Here is an 18,261-nt window from a genome sequence, read left to right on the forward strand (position 1 = left end):
GTGGTCCAACGTCTTTTCGACCACAGAATCCCACTCTTTACTCCTGAAAACATTAATACTTCATGTAGTCGTCGAGACACATCCAGAACTCGCCGTCATCCTTCTTGGTGTGGTCCAACGTCTTTTCGACCACAGAATCCCACTCTTTACTCCTGAAAACATTAATACTTCATGTAGTCGTCGAGACACATCCAGAACTCGCCGTCATCCTTCTTGGTGTGGTCCAACGTCTTTTCGACCACAGAATCCCACTCTTTACTCCTGAAAACATTAATACTTCATGTAGTCGTCGAGACACATCCAGAACTCGCCGTCATCCTTCTTGGTGTGGTCCAACGTCTTTTCGACCATAGAATCCCACTCTTTACTCCTGAAAACATTAATACTTCATGTAGTCGTCGAGACACATCCAGAACTCGCCGTCATCCTTCTTGGTGTGGTCCAACGTCTTTTCGACCATAGAATCCCACTCTTTACTCCTGAAAACATTAATACTTCATGTAGTCGTCGAGACACATCCAGAACTCGCCGTCATCCTTCTTGGTGTGGTCCAACGTCTTTTCGACCACAGAATCCCACTCTTTACTCCTGAAAACATTAATACTTCATGTAGTCGTCGAGACACATCCAGAACTCGCCGTCATCCTTCTTGGTGTGGTCCAACGTCTTTTCGACCATAGAATCCCACTCTTTACTCCTGAAAACATTAATACTTCATGTAGTCGTCGAGACACATCCAGAACTCGCCGTCATCCTTCTTGGTGTGGTCCAACGTCTTTTCGACCACAGAATCCCACTCTTTACTCCTGAAAACATTAATACTTCATGTAGTCGTCGAGACACATCCAGAACTCGCCGTCATCCTTCTTGGTGTGGTCCAACGTCTTTTCGACCACAGAATCCCACTCTTTACTCCTGAAAACATTAATACTTCATGTAGTCGTCGAGACACATCCAGAACTCGCCGTCATCCTTCTTGGTGTGGTCCAACGTCTTTTCGACCACAGAATCCCACTCTTTACTCCTGAAAACATTAATACTTCATGTAGTCGTCGAGACACATCCAGAACTCGCCGTCATCCTTCTTGGTGTGGTCCAACGTCTTTTCGACCACAGAATCCCACTCTTTACTCCTGAAAACATTAATACTTCATGTAGTCGTCGAGACACATCCAGAACTCGCCGTCATCCTTCTTGGTGTGGTCCAACGTCTTTTCGACCACAGAATCCCACTCTTTACTCCTGAAAACATTAATACTTCATGTAGTCGTCGAGACACATCCAGAACTCGCCGTCATCCTTCTTGGTGTGGTCCAACGTCTTTTCGACCACAGAATCCCACTCTTTACTCCTGAAAACATTAATACTTCATGTAGTCGTCGAGACACATCCAGAACTCGCCGTCATCCTTCTTGGTGTGGTCCAACGTCTTTTCGACCACAGAATCCCACTCTTTACTCCTGAAAACATTAATACTTCATGTAGTCGTCGAGACACATCCAGAACTCGCCGTCATCCTTCTTGGTGTGGTCCAACGTCTTTTCGACCACAGAATCCCACTCTTTACTCCTGAAAACATTAATACTTCATGTAGTCGTCGAGACACATCCAGAACTCGCCGTCATCCTTCTTGGTGTGGTCCAACGTCTTTTCGACCACAGAATCCCACTCTTTACTCCTGAAAACATTAATACTTCATGTAGTCGTCGAGACACATCCAGAACTCGCCGTCATCCTTCTTGGTGTGGTCCAACGTCTTTTCGACCACAGAATCCCACTCTTTACTCCTGAAAACATTAATACTTCATGTAGTCGTCGAGACACATCCAGAACTCGCCGTCATCCTTCTTGGTGTGGTCCAACGTCTTTTCGACCACAGAATCCCACTCTTTACTCCTGAAAACATTAATACTTCATGTAGTCGTCGAGACACATCCAGAACTCGCCGTCATCCTTCTTGGTGTGGTCCAACGTCTTTTCGACCACAGAATCCCACTCTTTACTCCTGAAAACATTAATACTTCATGTAGTCGTCGAGACACATCCAGAACTCGCCGTCATCCTTCTTGGTGTGGTCCAACGTCTTTTCGACCACAGAATCCCACTCTTTACTCCTGAAAACATTAATACTTCATGTAGTCGTCGAGACACATCCAGAACTCGCCGTCATCCTTCTTGGTGTGGTCCAACGTCTTTTCGACCACAGAATCCCACTCTTTACTCCTGAAAACATTAATACTTCATGTAGTCGTCGAGACACATCCAGAACTCGCCGTCATCCTTCTTGGTGTGGTCCAACGTCTTTTCGACCACAGACTCCCACTCTTTACTCCTGAAAACATTAATACTTCATGTAGTCGTCGAGACACATCCAGAACTCGCCGTCATCCTTCTTGGTGTGGTCCAACGTCTTTTCGACCACAGAATCCCACTCTTTACTCCTGAAAACATTAATACTTCATGTAGTCGTCGAGACACATCCAGAACTCGCCGTCATCCTTCTTGGTGTGGTCCAACGTCTTTTCGACCACAGACTCCCACTCTTTACTCCTGAAAACATTAATACTTCATGTAGTCGTCGAGACACATCCAGAACTCGCCGTCATCCTTCTTGGTGTGGTCCAACGTCTTTTCGACCACAGACTCCCACTCTTTACTCCTGAAAACATTAATACTTCATGTAGTCGTCGAGACACATCCAGAACTCGCCGTCATCCTTCTTGGTGTGGTCCAACGTCTTTTCGACCACAGACTCCCACTCTTTACTCCTGAAAACATTAATACTTCATGTAGTCGTCGAGACACATCCAGAACTCGCCGTCATCCTTCTTGGTGTGGTCCAACGTCTTTTCGACCACAGAATCCCACTCTTTACTCCTGAAAACATTAATACTTCATGTAGTCGTCGAGACACATCCAGAACTCGCCGTCATCCTTCTTGGTGTGGTCCAACGTCTTTTCGACCACAGACTCCCACTCTTTACTCCTGAAAACATTAATACTTCATGTAGTCGTCGAGACACATCCAGAACTCGCCGTCATCCTTCTTGGTGTGGTCCAACGTCTTTTCGACCACAGACTCCCACTCTTTACTCCTGAAAACATTAATACTTCATGTAGTCGTCGAGACACATCCAGAACTCGCCGTCATCCTTCTTGGTGTGGTCCAACGTCTTTTCGACCACAGACTCCCACTCTTTACTCCTGAAAACATTAATACTTCATGTAGTCGTCGAGACACATCCAGAACTCGCCGTCATCCTTCTTGGTGTGGTCCAACGTCTTTTCGACCACAGAATCCCACTCTTTACTCCTGAAAACATTAATACTTCATGTAGTCGTCGAGACACATCCAGAACTCGCCGTCATCCTTCTTGGTGTGGTCCAACGTCTTTTCGACCACAGACTCCCACTCTTTACTCCTGAAAACATTAATACTTCATGTAGTCGTCGAGACACATCCAGAACTCGCCGTCATCCTTCTTGGTGTGGTCCAACGTCTTTTCGACCACAGACTCCCACTCTTTACTCCTGAAAACATTAATAAGGAAGGAAGTGCTTTATTCAACGACGCACTTAGCACACTTTATTCAACGACGCACTCAGTACACTTTATTCAACGACGCACTCAGTACACTTTATTCAACGACGCACTCAGTACACTTTATTCAACGACGCACTCAGTACACTTTATTCAACGACGCACTCAGTACACTTTATTCAACGACGCACTCAGTACACTTTATTCAACGACGCACTCAGTACACTTTATTCAACGACGCACTCAGTACACTTTATTCAACGACGCACTCAGTACACTTTATTCAACGACGCACTCAGTACACTTTATTCAACGACGCACTCAGTACACTTTATTCAACGACGCACTCAGTACACTTTATTCAACGACGCACTCAGTACACTTTATTCAACGACGCACTCAGTACACTTTATTCAACGACGCACTCAGTACACTTTATTCACGGTTATACGGCGTCGGACATATGGTTAAGGACCACACAGATATTGAGAAAGGAAACCCGCTGTCGCCACTTCATGGGATACTCTTTTCGATTAACAGCAAGGGATATTTTATATGCACCATCCCAATAGACAGGATATTACATACCACGGTCTTCGTTACACCATTTGTGGAGCACTGACTGAAACGAGAAATAGCCCAATGGGTTCACCAACGGGAATCGATCCTAGATCGATCTCGCATCAGGCGAGCGCTGTACGATTGAGCTAAGTCCCGCCATGGTTGGAACTGGTATCGCCAGAAGACACCGAGAGTACTCTACCGGCCTCGGTGGCGTCGTGGTTAGGCCATCGGTCTACAGGCTGGTAGGTACTGGGTTCGGATCCCAGTCGAGGCATGGGATTTTTAATCCAGATACCGACTCCAAACCCTGAGTGAGTGCTCCGCAAGGCTCAATGGGTAGGTGTAAACCACTTGCACCGACCAGTGATCCATAACTGGTTCAACAAAGGCCATGGTTTGTGCTATCCTGCCTGTGGGAAGCGCAAATAAAAGATCCCTTGCTGCCAATCGGAAGAGTAGCCCATGTAATGGCGACAGCGGGTTTCCTCTCAAACTCTGCGTGGTCCTGAACCATATGTCTGACGCCATATAACCGTAAATAAAAATGTGTTGAGTGCGTCGTTAAATAAAACACTTCTTTCTTTTTTCTGAGAGTACTCACACTGAGGTGGGGGATCTTTCTTCAAGATAAATGAATGGGTCAAGTATGTATGACCGATGCCACCACGACACAAAACTATTTCATCCTTCCTGCACTGTCTATAGGAGGACTGCCACTCTCCCAAGACTAGCTTGATAGCATGAAGCTTGTTCGCAACCGCACCGTTCCAATCATGTTGCCAAGTCGAAAAGATAAATTGGCTGATACTATATTTAAAATCAGTATAAGGCACACCAACCCGGGCATGAGGTAAATCCAAAGCAGACTTGGCAGCTGAACCTGCCTTTCCATTACCCCTGATGCCAACATGGCTAGGAACCTAACAAAATACAATATCTTTATTGGCAACTGATAAAAAGACACACTTTCGTATCACCATCCCAATTAAGGGATGGTCCAGCTTCATATTATGTAAAGCTTGGAGACACGAAAGTGAGTCGGTTAAAATAATAAATTTGGATGCAATCGAATCTTTGATTTTTTCTAAGGCTTTAATGACTGCCCAAACTTCAGCACTAAAGATCGATGCCGAGTCAGGCAGTCTCATGGACAGTATTGTGTCTGATGGAAAAACTGTAGCACAAGCCACATAATTCCCATCCAGTGATCCGTCTGTATAAACAGGAATGTAATCACGGTACTTGCCTTGAATTTCCATGAAAAATTGTTTGTACACAACAACATCTGTACGATCTTTCTTCAGATGCGCAAGATCAAACACAATTTTAGGTGGTGTAATACACCAATGTGGTAAAACAAAATATGAAGGAGTTTCCAAAGTGTCAGTTAAATCAAAGTTTCGATTGCAGAAGCAGCAGGAAGCTTTCCAAACACCTAAAAAAAAGGTTACGCAAGTGTCACTAAATTCGTAGAATCCATCAGGTAGGTCGACTGCTATGTTGCCAGGCCCTAGTGATCCTCCTCAGTCAGGAAAAGGAAAAAACCCAGTAAGGAGTGTTCTTCGGGACGTTTGAAAAAAAAATTGAGATGCGTTCTGTCCCGATAAGTAATTCATTTGATTCTTTGGCAATGGACGTGGGTGATGAGATGGTATCACAGGTAGAGAAAAAGTAATATTATTACCGATCACTCCATGCGCCCTTCCATTCGTGAAATCCCCAAGGATTCCTGATTCTAAGCAGACAAACATTGCCACAGTCTTTTGTGTGAACCTATTAATCAGACAAACAATTTGTTTAATAACATTAATTCTTTTATTTAGTTATGCAGTAACCATACAACTGTTGTTTCGTAGTAAAATCTGAGTTTCATTAATAAATCAGTTCTGTCAACTGTCCATGAATTCGAATCAAATGTTTGATATCAATTGGCGTTCCATGGAACTATATACAGTTTGTTTTATTTAACGGCATCACTAGAGCACATTGATTTATTAATCATCGGCTATTGGATGTCAAACATTTGGTAATTTCGACATTAATATGTGAGGGGTCGCTTATCGCAGGGCCTCTCTATAAATAGTGGTCAGTGTTAGAATAAACACACATCAACCTAAAGTTTGTTTCCCATAGACAGGAACGCACATACCACGACCTTTGACCAGTTGTGGTGCACTGGTTGGAACGAAAATTTTTTTTCAAACAATTAGGTGAATGGATCCAGCGAGGTGGTTCGATCCTGCGACGCAAGCACCTCAGGAGAGAGCATTCAAACGACTGAGCTAAATCCCCCCCCCCCCCCCCCCCCCCCCAAAGAAGAAAGAATCTCAGTTGTACTTACCACGCCTACACCGGTTAATGAATATGCATGATCTGCAATCAATCCTTTATAAGCATTATACGTAGCCTGAAAGAAAAAAATTAGTTATAATGTGAATCCATTAAGTACTGTACATTGTCCATTACATAATGGCCTTGACCCGTTCTTATAAAACTTTTATAGAGTCTAAACTCAAGACTCCAATTGAGTCAGAGACTTTAACGTCATGGCAACGCCATACAAATCACATGCGCCTGACGTCATTAGATATTGAGTCTAGACTCTAAACGTTTTATAAGCATGTACCCTTGACCATTGTGGTAAAAGCTTGAGCGTCGGATGAATAGTTAGTGTATTTGTATCCACCCGTAACATAATGTATTAAATAAAAAAATTACCTGTCTCTATACTTAATGTCTGATAAACAATTGTGTCCATTCTAAGTATATCCTTCTAAGATATACATGTATTGATATTACTAACATACTCTATATTGAATTGCACATCTCCATTGTAAAATTGAAATATTGTAAATTGAACGCATATGCCTGTGAGAACTTTGCTTTAGTAAAATGAATGAATGATCTAGACTCTAAAGTTTTAAAAGCACGGGCCCAGGTCAGGCAAGCATGAATGTGTGACGTCATTTGAGGTTTGAGTCTAGACTCTAAAGTTTTATAAGCACGGGCCCAGGCCTGGCAAGCATGCTTCTGACGTCATTTGATATTAGCGTCTAGACTCTAAAGTTTTATTAGCACGGGTCCAGCCCCAAGTTCAGCCAGCGAACATTTCGATAACGTTCGCGAACAATTTGGTTGGTTCCTGCCGTGGCCATTTGGTTTAACGTGAAGCGCATAAACCAGTCTAGCGGACGTTTTTCTTCTGCTCGGTCTGGCTGAACGCAGCCACGGTCATGCGGGATATGCTCAACTGTCGCGAACACTCAGTTCATCCCTGCTACGACAGTGATTCTTGAATGCCCGTCACCACAGTGGCTAAATGTCCACTGAGCTCTGCCTTGTGTATGTTTAGATTTGTCATTAAAGGGTGACAGGGTGACAGACGTTCCATGAACTGGACAGTGGCGGTCTTACCGGACTCGAATCACTTGTCTGACTGTAATTCATATGATAGCAGTCACCACTTGATCAAAACGTCCTCTTTTTATTCGGGGCGGGACAAAGCCCAGTGGTAAAGCACTTGGTCTGGGATCGGTTTCCCCGTCGGTGGAGCCATCGGGCTATTTCTCATTCCAGCCAGTGTACCACGACTGGTATATCAAAGGCCGTGGTATGTGTTATCCTGCCTGTGGGATGGTGCATATAAAAGATGATTTGCTACTAATGGAAAAAATTTAGAGGGTTTCCTCTCTAAGACTATATGTCGAAATTATCAAATGTTTGACATCCAATAGCCGATGATTAATAAATCAATGTGCTCTACTGGTGTCGTTAAACAAAACAAAGTTTTTCTTTTCCTCTTTATTCTGCCTTATGCAGAGATTAAGTTTGCAAAGCAGTATTATTAAATACTTATTAATTTAATAATTAAATAATTAAATAAAGATTTGTTTTTCACATGGGCTACGTCTCCCCCAAATTGTAAGTAAAGCAAATGTGACGCTCAAATGCACTTACAGTTTATCCATAATATAGTAATGGATGTGAAATATTGAAGTTACAGTCCCCATACTTTTAAAATAACTCCTATTTTCAGTAGGAATATTGGGTTTTGGGGGTCCGTCCGATATATGTATGTGTATGCGTACTTGTACGTGCACGTGCACGTGCGTGTGTATATGCGTAAGTATATTTATAGAGGATATTTCATGGGGGGGGAGGGGTTGGTCAAATATGATTTATGTCTCATCGAGTGAAGTTTGTAATCATATCTCACGTGTCACGCTTGCGCGAACAGTGTAATATGATTGCAAACTTCACGAGATGAGATATAAATCATATTTGACAAAAAAACATGAAATTTTCTATTTATTATATAACTTTTGGCAATTCACCTTTATTTTTAAAATGCCAGCAGCAAAATAGTCCCGGTATAAAAGGAACGCAGGTCCGGAGGAACAGTGGTCCTATCGGACCTCCATAGCTTAGGAACCATGGTCTTTCATTCCTGGTTTATTTTAAAGTTGTTTTTATCCAAGGACTTGTATTATTACAGCTGGCCGTTAGGAACATCATAAGCGTTCAAGACTGGGTGGAGGTGTGAGTCGGGGGCGGGGGGGGGGGGGGGGGTCACTCCCGCAGGGGGGGGGGGGGGGGGGTAATGGACATGTACGGGCAAAATGAGCTGGCCTAAAATCTTCACCATGCATTTCCATAATTTTACTCACAATATTAGTTGTAATCCATGTAAAAATGCAGACTGATTTGTTTGGAATCCTATTTAGCGTCTTGGTAGTAATACGAATATAAATATACGTTGTGTTCCAGATTCGGACATTTTCGTTTCATTCGGGCAATAATGATCAGCATGCCTCCCCCACCCCTTCTCCCAAAAAGGGACTCTGAATGCCTATTGCGACCAAACGGTCAGGTGTAAAAGTGTCATGAGTAGTTAGTCTGTTTAAAAGGATCTTTGTAAATTGTGTGTGCATATTATTGACAGTATGACAATTGTTCAGGGATTACTGTTTTGTTTTAGTCGGTGTAGTAGCCCACTGAGCTGCTAAAACCCACTCTTAGTCATTGATATTTCTATTAATTGATAAACATTAATCAAAACCATTTAACATATTTGTTTATCGATGGTATGGTTTGTTGGGACTAACATATCATCGAGGCTAGAGTTTGATATGTCATATTTTAGACCAAATTAATTTTTAGAATGAGCAAAATTGACAAAGCAGGCACATGTTCAGTAAGCTATGCAGGGGAGAGGTAAAGAAATTTGCTTTGAAGAGGGGTGTTTAGAACACCTTATGTACACGCGCCTGCAACATTATTGACAGAAAGGCACAAACTTAAAATTATATAATAAAAAGATAATGTATATAACGCAAATATCACATTTTATAGTTAAATTATTATTATTATTATTATTATTATTATTATTATTATTATTATTATTAAATACCAATATATAATGTCTAACAGATAATTGTGTTGGTATATCATATGGGCAAGATATACTTATTTGCGAGTACTAATATGCTTCGAATTATGGTAAATGTTTTTGAGTTACTTTTAAATGTTTAAACATTTATTAGTTGGAACAATACGCAATGAATAAAGGCCTTGGTTCTGCTCATGTAATAAGGTCAACAAAATGTGTACAAACTCTTTCAAATTATATAAATGGAAAATATTGGAATAAATAGAAAATATTTAAATAAAGAGAGGCGCTAGTATCCTAAGTTAATTAAATAAACCAAAAATGAAACTGGTTTTCGTTTTGTTTACATTTATAATTTACAAAAAGTAAACGACCGGACTTGATATCCTGGCAGTCAGACCAGTATTCCCAAGGAACGTAAGTCCTAGGACTTGCATTCCTAGGTATATTAGACCTAGGACCTGCATTCCTAGGAGATTAAGTCCGGGCAGACCACTGTTCCTACGGACTTGCATTCCGTTTACACCAGCTTTCTTACAGTGAAGATAACACTTTCTACAGTGACGATAACACATTTTAGAGTGAAATAGTGAAATTTTCACTCTAAAATGTGTTATCGCAACAAATGTCTTTTGAAGTGATTTATCAATAAACTCCCACTCTACCATATCAACCGCTTACTTCAAAATCGGTTGTTAGTAATAATGGTATGACATAGTTTTTTCAATTTAATTTAACAGATAGCATACTAGAATAGAGCAGGTCAGATATGACCCTGCCCGTAGGGAGTTTCTGACACGTGCGAAGAATTGGTCCGGATCTGGTTTCTGCTTCCTAAAATCTAGCACCTCGGCCACACCCCCAGTCAGAGCAAGATACGAATCGCAGGCCTGTCCACCGTATATGGCATTGTAAGAGCCATGGAGTCTGAAAGAGAAGTTTGTTTTTGTTTAACGACACCACTAGAGCACGTTAATGTATTAATCAGTGGCTATTGTATGTCAAACATGTGGTAAATCTGATATAATGTCTTAGAAGTTAGAGGAAGAAATACCGCTACATTTATCCACTAGTAGCAAGGGATCTTTTTTAACGACACCACTAGAGCACATTAATTTAGTAATCAGCGGCTATTAGATGTCATACATTTGGTAATTATGATATATATTCTTAACGAGAGAAACTCGCTACATTTTTTCCCCATTAGTAGCAAGGGATCTTTTATGTGCACCATCCCACAGAAAGGATAAAATATAACGCGGCCTTTGATATACCAGTCTTTGTACCCTGGCTGAAACGAAAATAGCCCAAAGGCCCCACCGTCGGGGATCGATCCTAGACCGACTGCGCATCAGGCGAGCGCTTTACCACTGGGCTACGTTCCGCCCCCTGAAAGAGAAGAAGATCAAATTTATGTCTTCAGATAATATTGACCCTATCGCTCTTAAATATGTCTAAAATCAGTCGATTGTAAAGTGGCTTATTCACTCATATACCGGCCTCGGTGGCGTCGTGGTAGGCCATCGGTCTACAGGCTGGTAGGTACTGGGTTCGGATCCCAGTCGAGGCATGGGATTTTTAATCCAGATACCGACTCCAAACCCTGAGTGAGTGCTCCGCAAGGCTCAATGGGTAGGTGTAAACCACTTGCACCGACCAGTGATCCATAACTGGTTCAACAAAGGCCATGGTTTGTGCTATCCTGCCTGTGGGAAGCGCAAATAAAAGATCCCTTGCTGCTAATCGGAAGAGTAGCCCATGTAGTGGCGACAGCGGGTTTCCTCTCAAAATCTGTGTGGTCCTTAACCATATGTCTGACGCCATATAACCGTAAATAAAATGTGTTGAGTGCGTCGTTAAATAAAACATTTCTTTCTTTCTTTATTCACTTATATTTCTTAAAGGCACATTCCTGAGTTTGCTGCACTTTTTAAGACGTTATCGACTAACAAAGACTTTTTAACGATTGTAATTACATATCAAATATATTTTTCTGCATAAAACATTAGTGGCTATATATTAAACGTGTTTCTGATCGTTCTAATATATAGGTTAAATTTCATCTTATTTCCTAAAATATAGTTTTTTCGTACGTACGAAATTATTTGAAGACAAAATTCCAGTTTGGGCTTCTTACAAATATTAAGACGACCGGAAACACATGGAATATACAGACACTGATACTCTAAACCAGAAAATATATTTAATATGTAAGTTTAATCGTAGAAATATTTTATTAGTCGGAAATATCTTACAATGCAGCAAAATCAGGAATGTCCCTTTAAATATAATCAGTAATTATGGTTTTATAAAATTTAATACAGTAACAAAAAAAGGTGTGATTCGTGGGGAGGGGGCATCGCCTCTGTGCGCCCCCCCCCCCCCCCCCCCCGCCAGCACCTTGCTACGCCACATGCCCTGAACACGCGCCTGGTCAGAGACTGGCGATAATCTCGCCACACGGAAGAATCACACATACCGCGCGAAACATTTCTCCAGCATCGATACCCACATCTCATTGTTATCCGAGAACGAGCCGGCCCCCCAGAGCGTCTCTCCATCAACCACGGGAAGAAAGTCATCCGTGTAGACGGTCACCCACTCTCCAAAGTGGTAGAAGACGCACTTCAACACGCCTGTGTCGGGATTCCAACCGTCCAGCGGTATATTCTGCAAAAAAAAAAAAAAATTGTTTTGTTTAACGGCACCACTAGAGCACGTTCATTTATTAGTGACCGGCTATTGAATGTCAAACATTTGGTCATTCTGAATATAGTCTTAGAGAGATCTTTTATATGCAGCATTCCGTAGTGAGGATAGCACACACCACCGGTGCACTGGCTAGACAAAAAAAATAGCCCAATGTGCCCACTAGCGGGGATCGATCCTAAACCGACCGCACATCAATTAAGCGCTTTATTGCTGGGTTACGTCCCGCCCTTGAATAACCTGCAAAATAATATCTGGCACTATCATATCATTTGTTTCTGGGGTTAATAAACTTTAAAAAAAAAACAACCACAAAACCACCCAAAACCCAAACAACAACAATAACAACACACACACACACACACACACACACACACACACAACAGAAAAAAATCTCTTTTTTTCAAATATATATATATATATAGTCATACCTGTATATAACGGCCACCCAAGGGACCTGACAAAAGTGGCCGTTATAGAGAGGTGATCCTTATATACAAGTTCAAAATTAGAACCCATATATTAAAGAATATCACAACTGTCATAAAAAAAATATGTCGTATTTTTAAACCATTCCCACACTAGCTTGTTTATGTCATCCTTGCCTGTTGCTTTCTTCTGCCTTTTTCTTTCGGCTGAAACATTATTGTCAAAATCGGCCAGAACATCAGCTTTCCTTTTTAAAATAGACTTAATCTGAAAACGTCCTACACCAAAATGATCGGCGATCTTTCGTGCACTTAAAGTGCGTTTCTCAGATTTGTTACTAACGTCGATTCTCTATTCTAACGTTAAAGCAGTACGATTTTTCGGTGGCATTTCATGGGCGGATCCAACGGGGGGGACCAGGGGGACGCGTCCCCCCCAAAAAATTGTTCAAGTGCCCTCAAAATGTCCAAGTGCCCTTTTTGTTTGTAGAATTTTTTTTTTTTTTAAGTAAACAATAATTATATTGTAGATAAATGAAATCAAGATTTTCGTGTACATGCGCAAGCTTGCAGATATGTGTCTGTGTTATTGAGTCTCAATGGGGCCCCATTGAGGTTCTAACGCGAGTGACGCCAATTTACTTCATTATTGCTAGTATATTATGACGTAGAACTGTAGGAATTCATATTAATTGTAAATATCAAAACTTGTAGTAAGGTGCCCTTTTGACGAGTCAATGTGCCCTTCTTTTTTGGTCCCCCCCCTAAAAATATTTCCTGGATCCGCCCATGCATTTTGCATACAAACGTATTCGTTGATATATTTCGCAAACGCTAACATTGACTTGCAGAAGATATTTTGTGTAATTGAAGGTTATTACCCATGTGGATTGTTTGACTCATTTGTTTGTTTTATGTCACCGCTAATCCTCCAGTGGAGCATGACCGTTAATTACAGCTGAATAAGATCAGGAGTCGCTTAAATAATCCGAACACGGAACATCTAGAACCAATGAAACACCTAACATAATACCTCATTTGTTTAGTTTCTCGAGACTCAATAGAGTGACCATACATACAGATTACATTATGTACAGCCAATGGGAAGTCGTCTACTATTCAGTGAGGATGCTAAGAACCAATCGAATTACCCCACCAGTAACTGCGTGTCACGGAAGTTACTGAGTGTCCGTTTGTTTTTCAATTACGATCAGAGAATTACAATGGAACTTTACTTTGACAGAAAATAAACCCAAAGCATTTACATGACATGGCCATATAAACACATTTAATTTTTAATTTTTAAGATGATTGAAAAAGTAAAGACATAACCAGGGTCAAAACATAAAGCAAAAAACGTCTTTACGACGATCATCTTGTGACCGTTATAGTAAGTTCAACCCGTGATTTTGGGTGGAAAATAGTGACCGCTGGCCGTAGGGACAGGTGACCGTTATTTACAGGTCAAACAAAGAAGAAAATGCATTGGGGGGATTTATAGTGGCCGTTATAGGCAGGTGACCGTTATGTACAGGTGACCGTTAGACCAGGTTCGACTGTATATATATATATATATATTTTTTTTTTTAATCTGTTCATTGCTTAGCATTGTCGATTTATTACCGTAATAACTCTAACAAAAAGACACTACTGGCTGTAAATTCCACATCGCGTGTCGTAAACTATAGTTGCTGATACTTACCTTATAAATGGTATCTTCATTCTTGGCAAGGTCAGCAACCATGGACACGAACCAACAGGTGCCCGCCGATCTCTGTCCGACTTCGTAAATGGTTGTCCCATCTGAAAACAGCACAGGATTATCACGAAACTCCTGCAAAAGTCAAATTAAAAAGTGAAATGTAATAAAAATATAAGTAAGGTTATGTAAATTTGAAAAAAAAAAAAAACGAAAAAAAGCAACAATAACAAACAAATACCCCCGCCCCCCCCCCCAATAAATTAATAAATAAATAAATAAAACAAAACAAAAAACAAATAATAATAATAATAAATAGATAGATAAATAAATAAATAAATAAATAAATAAATTAAAAAATAATAATAATAAAAAAATAAAAAATAAAAAAAAAAGTAAAAAAAAAGTAAAAAAAATAAAATAATAAAAAACACAAACAAAAAACAACAACAACAAAAAAACACAAACAAACAAAACACAAAACCTATTGTTTTATTCCTAAAGTATGTCTTCTTTTTCTTTTGCATGTAGAAATGTGTTTTGTTTAACGACACCACCAGAACACACTGTTTTATTAATCATCACTATTGGATGTCAAACATTCGGTCATTGTGACACGTAGTCTTAGACGAAACCCTTACATTTCTCCATTACAGGCCTCTGAGAATGGAAAATCTGCGTGACCCATTTATCGGTTACGCAGAAATAAATCCAGGTAACCCATTTCCTTTTTTGCATAACCTTTCAGATCCAAGTAAACGATACTCCAAATTTTGCGCGAACAAAAAATATGTTAGGCAAAATTGAATTTGCGTGAGCAACGCGCGAACGAAACGACCGTTCTCGCAATTTTAAGATGCCTGCATTAGCAGCAATGGATCTTTTATATGTACTTTCCGACTAACAGGACAGTACATATCACGGCCTTTGTAATACCAATCGTGGGACACTGGTTATGGGACGGGAAGAATAAGACAAGGTAGTACTAAACCAAATAACTTCCGGCTAGGTCAAAGTTCGAGGTGCACCGAACTTTTGATAGAGAAGTGAACACCACAAGTCCAGCTATTGGTGATAAATGTGTGTTGGTTGTAAAAAAAAAAAAAAAGTTTCATTTCATTTAGTACCACTGTGTCAAGTAGCCTTGTGCTTGAAACATGTATGGGGTACCTGTAAAAAAAAGTACTCGAATTCTGTGAGGAACTAGAGTAGTCATAGACGCTACCCGTTATCTCAGAAATGAGCAGCTTGATCCCCAATTTTTTTCTGATTCACTTTTAGTGTGAGGGGTGGTAGTATTTATATCCGTGGCGTTTATGTCGATTGATACACTGCAGGTAGGTGTTTTAGCCACATATGTTACTACTGGCGTCTATGGGATTTGATTTGTATACACCCATAATAAAGTGGTGTGGGGGTGGTTATGGGTGGGGGTTGGGGTTGGAGTGTTGTAATTTTGCCCCCCCCCCCCCATCACTTACCCTAGGTCTCTTCCACTGAATCTTTTCCTTTTTGTACTCTTCTATCGCGACGTCCAGTGGGAACTCTAGGTCCGTGTACAACTCTCCAGGTTTTGTTGGATCCTTCCAACGCTGCTTCGTGTTCGGGCGGTCACGGAAGTCCAGCCGAGTGTGGGACAGACCTGTTGCCGGGTCGTAGTCATAGTTCGATGCTCCACCTCCATGGGTACCTTCAGTCACTATGGGAATGGTGCGGTTCTTCAAAGTAATGTGTCGTCGCTTTTTAGGTTTGCGTCGTGTCTCTACTGTCTTTACGGGACGAAGAAAATTACGAATTGCTTTGTCAAATTGTGAAGGTACACTTCCCATTGCGAGTTACTGTTATTTTTTTTTGAAAAGAAAGAAGAAAAAGAATTGTATTCCTGAAAATTAAATGTAAGTTCGAAGGTACACTTCCCATTGCGAGTTACTGTTATATTTAGAAAGAAAGAAGAAAAAGAAATTTATATGTGAAAATTAAATTTTAGTTTGATGGAAATTTAAAGGAACACATATATGAAGCCTTCTCGCCAAATGTCTGTCTGTCTGTCTGTGTCTCTCTCTCTCTCTCTCTCTCTCTCTCTCTCTCTCTCTCTCTCTCTCTCTCTCTCTCTCTCTCTCTCTCTCTCTCTCTCTCTCTCTCTCTCTCTCTCTCTCTCTCTGGTATTGCGCTCGTCTCATGCGCGGTCGGTCTGTGATCGATACTCGTCAGTGGACCCATTGGGCTATGTCTCGTTCCAGCCAGTCCACCACAACTGGAGTAACAAATGCCGTGGTATGTGTGATGCTGCATATAAAAGATCCCTTGCTGCCAATAGGAAAGATTGGTCCACTGCGTGACGGCAGCGGGTTTCCTTTATAATTATCTGTGTGGTCCTTAACCATAATATGTCTGTCACAATATAACCGTAATTAAAATGTGTTGAGTGCGTGGGTCGTTCAATAAAAACAACATTCCTTCCTTCTACTTGTATTTCGAGAAAATATTAGACCATTTACAAAATATGGATATGAAGTGAAATTACGGTAAGACCAGTTCCTCCTAGTTGTTGGTTTTTTGTTGTTGTTGTGGGGTTTTTTTTTTTTTTTTTTTTTTTTTTTTTTTTTTTTTTTTTTTTTTTTTTGGGGGGGGGGGGGGTTTTTTGTTTTTTTAAGCCTCCTAATGCTTAACTACTTAAGGAGATAAACGGCAATTGGGCCCCGTTTTACGAAGCGATCTTAGCGTAAGGTGATCTTAAGATTGCTTCGTAAAACGTGGCCTAGGAGTGAAGAAACAATATCTGTAGTGAGGTCACAATCACAGCCATAAATTATGATATGGCATATTTTTATCTTTATTTATATAAAGTAGGACCAAAAAAAAAAAAACGTACAGTTTTTCCCTCACATCGAGGGGATGGGTGGGTGGACAGGTCTCCAGGTTCTGGTGGGCATTAAAATACGTTATACTGATTATGTACAGAGGAAAACGGTAATGCGGAAATTGTCTGCTGTAGACTCCACCAAAGAGGTTATCCATAAAGTGGGTACACCCTGGAGGAGGGGGAGCTCAAATTGGAGGGAGTACAGTGGAGAGATGTGTTCGGTGACAGAGTATATACGTCAAGCTTCGAATAATTGTATCCAGTTTACGTTTTAATGTCTGTGTAAAAGAACCATGTCAGGGCTCGGAATAGGAACACATGGCTTGCAGTTATTTGTTTTGACAATAGCAGACCAAATGAAGTAGGTTATGTCTTGCTACCAAAATACGGCCCGTTGAAAATACGACAGCATGAGCGGTGAGGGGAGGGTTTGGGATAGTATGTCCTCTGGGGAATATTTTAGAGACTTGTGGAATTGAAATATATCAGATTCACAAGCTAAATAACTGATGAAATAATCGTACATACATCTCTTGAAAAATGGTCTGCTACTTTTATGATAGCTTTAAGTATAAACATGGACTGCTTTTCGCCCCCGTATATGGAGGAGGGGGTAATGTCGAAACGTACAAAACGTGCATATGGGAGAGGGGAATTGAAAACCCGAAATTTTGTGCGTACGTACTTTATCAAATATGGATGATAAGTAGCGGATCCAGGGGGGGTCAAGGGGTCCGGACCCTCCCCCCTCCCCCTTTTGTAAATTCGAGCATGATTTGTTCAGCTGTAAGCAGTGCGCTGTGTAAAAGGAGAGATCAGTCATCACATTTGGATCCCCCCCCCACCCCACACCCTTTCAGAAATCCTGCATCCGTGCCAGTCGTATGACCCATACATTAAATAATTCTCAGTTAAAAGTTAAACCTACATACATTGTCTCTTTTTTTTTCTTTTCTTTTTTACTAACTCACCTAAAGAATCACAAGAAAAATCCAAAATTAATATTAAAACTATTTTAACAATTTAACACTGGAAATGAACACGTGTTGTCACAACCTGCATTTAAAC

At 40.9% G+C, this 18,261-nt stretch overlaps 1 protein-coding gene across 6 annotated transcripts; it reads right to left on the reverse strand.

Moving 5' to 3' along the window:
• Window positions 1–12: 12 nt before the first annotated feature.
• On the reverse strand, window positions 13–18,261 carry LOC121367215 (calpain-8-like). Of its 6 annotated transcripts, none has more exons than XM_041491324.1 (8): window positions 18,165–18,261; window positions 15,812–16,168; window positions 14,334–14,465; window positions 12,007–12,164; window positions 10,244–10,421; window positions 6,447–6,512; window positions 5,790–5,878; window positions 13–3,531 (listed from the first exon to the last, which is right to left on the reverse strand). In XM_041491324.1, exons 2-8 carry the CDS (start codon window positions 16,157–16,159, stop codon window positions 3,432–3,434), a joined length of 1,071 nt encoding a protein of 356 aa, XP_041347258.1. In that variant the 5' UTR covers window positions 16,160–16,168; window positions 18,165–18,261; the 3' UTR covers window positions 13–3,431. The 6 variants fall into 6 exon arrangements, with proteins under 6 accessions (XP_041347258.1, XP_041347257.1, XP_041347256.1 ...); XM_041491323.1 differs by having other exon boundaries at window positions 13–697; window positions 11,974–12,164; XM_041491322.1 differs by having other exon boundaries at window positions 13–3,313; window positions 11,974–12,164.

Source organism: Gigantopelta aegis, unplaced genomic scaffold, assembly GCF_016097555.1.
Source record: "Gigantopelta aegis isolate Gae_Host unplaced genomic scaffold, Gae_host_genome scaffold1922, whole genome shotgun sequence".
In the NCBI taxonomy this organism is placed as follows: domain Eukaryota; kingdom Metazoa; phylum Mollusca; class Gastropoda; order Neomphalida; family Peltospiridae; genus Gigantopelta; species Gigantopelta aegis.

Coding starts and splice junctions, on each gene's coding strand:
- LOC121367215 (XM_041491323.1), bottom strand. CDS start 16,159: ATGGGAAGTGTACCTTCACAATTTGACAAAGCAATTCGTAATTTTCTT. Junction 14,466..15,811: donor TTCAGTGGAAGAGACCTAGG/GTAAGTGATGGG, acceptor TGACTTTTGCAG/GAGTTTCGTGATAATCCTGT. Junction 6,513..10,243: donor ATCTGACCTGCTCTATTCTA/GTATGCTATCTG, acceptor TTTTTCTTTCAG/GCTACGTATAATGCTTATAA.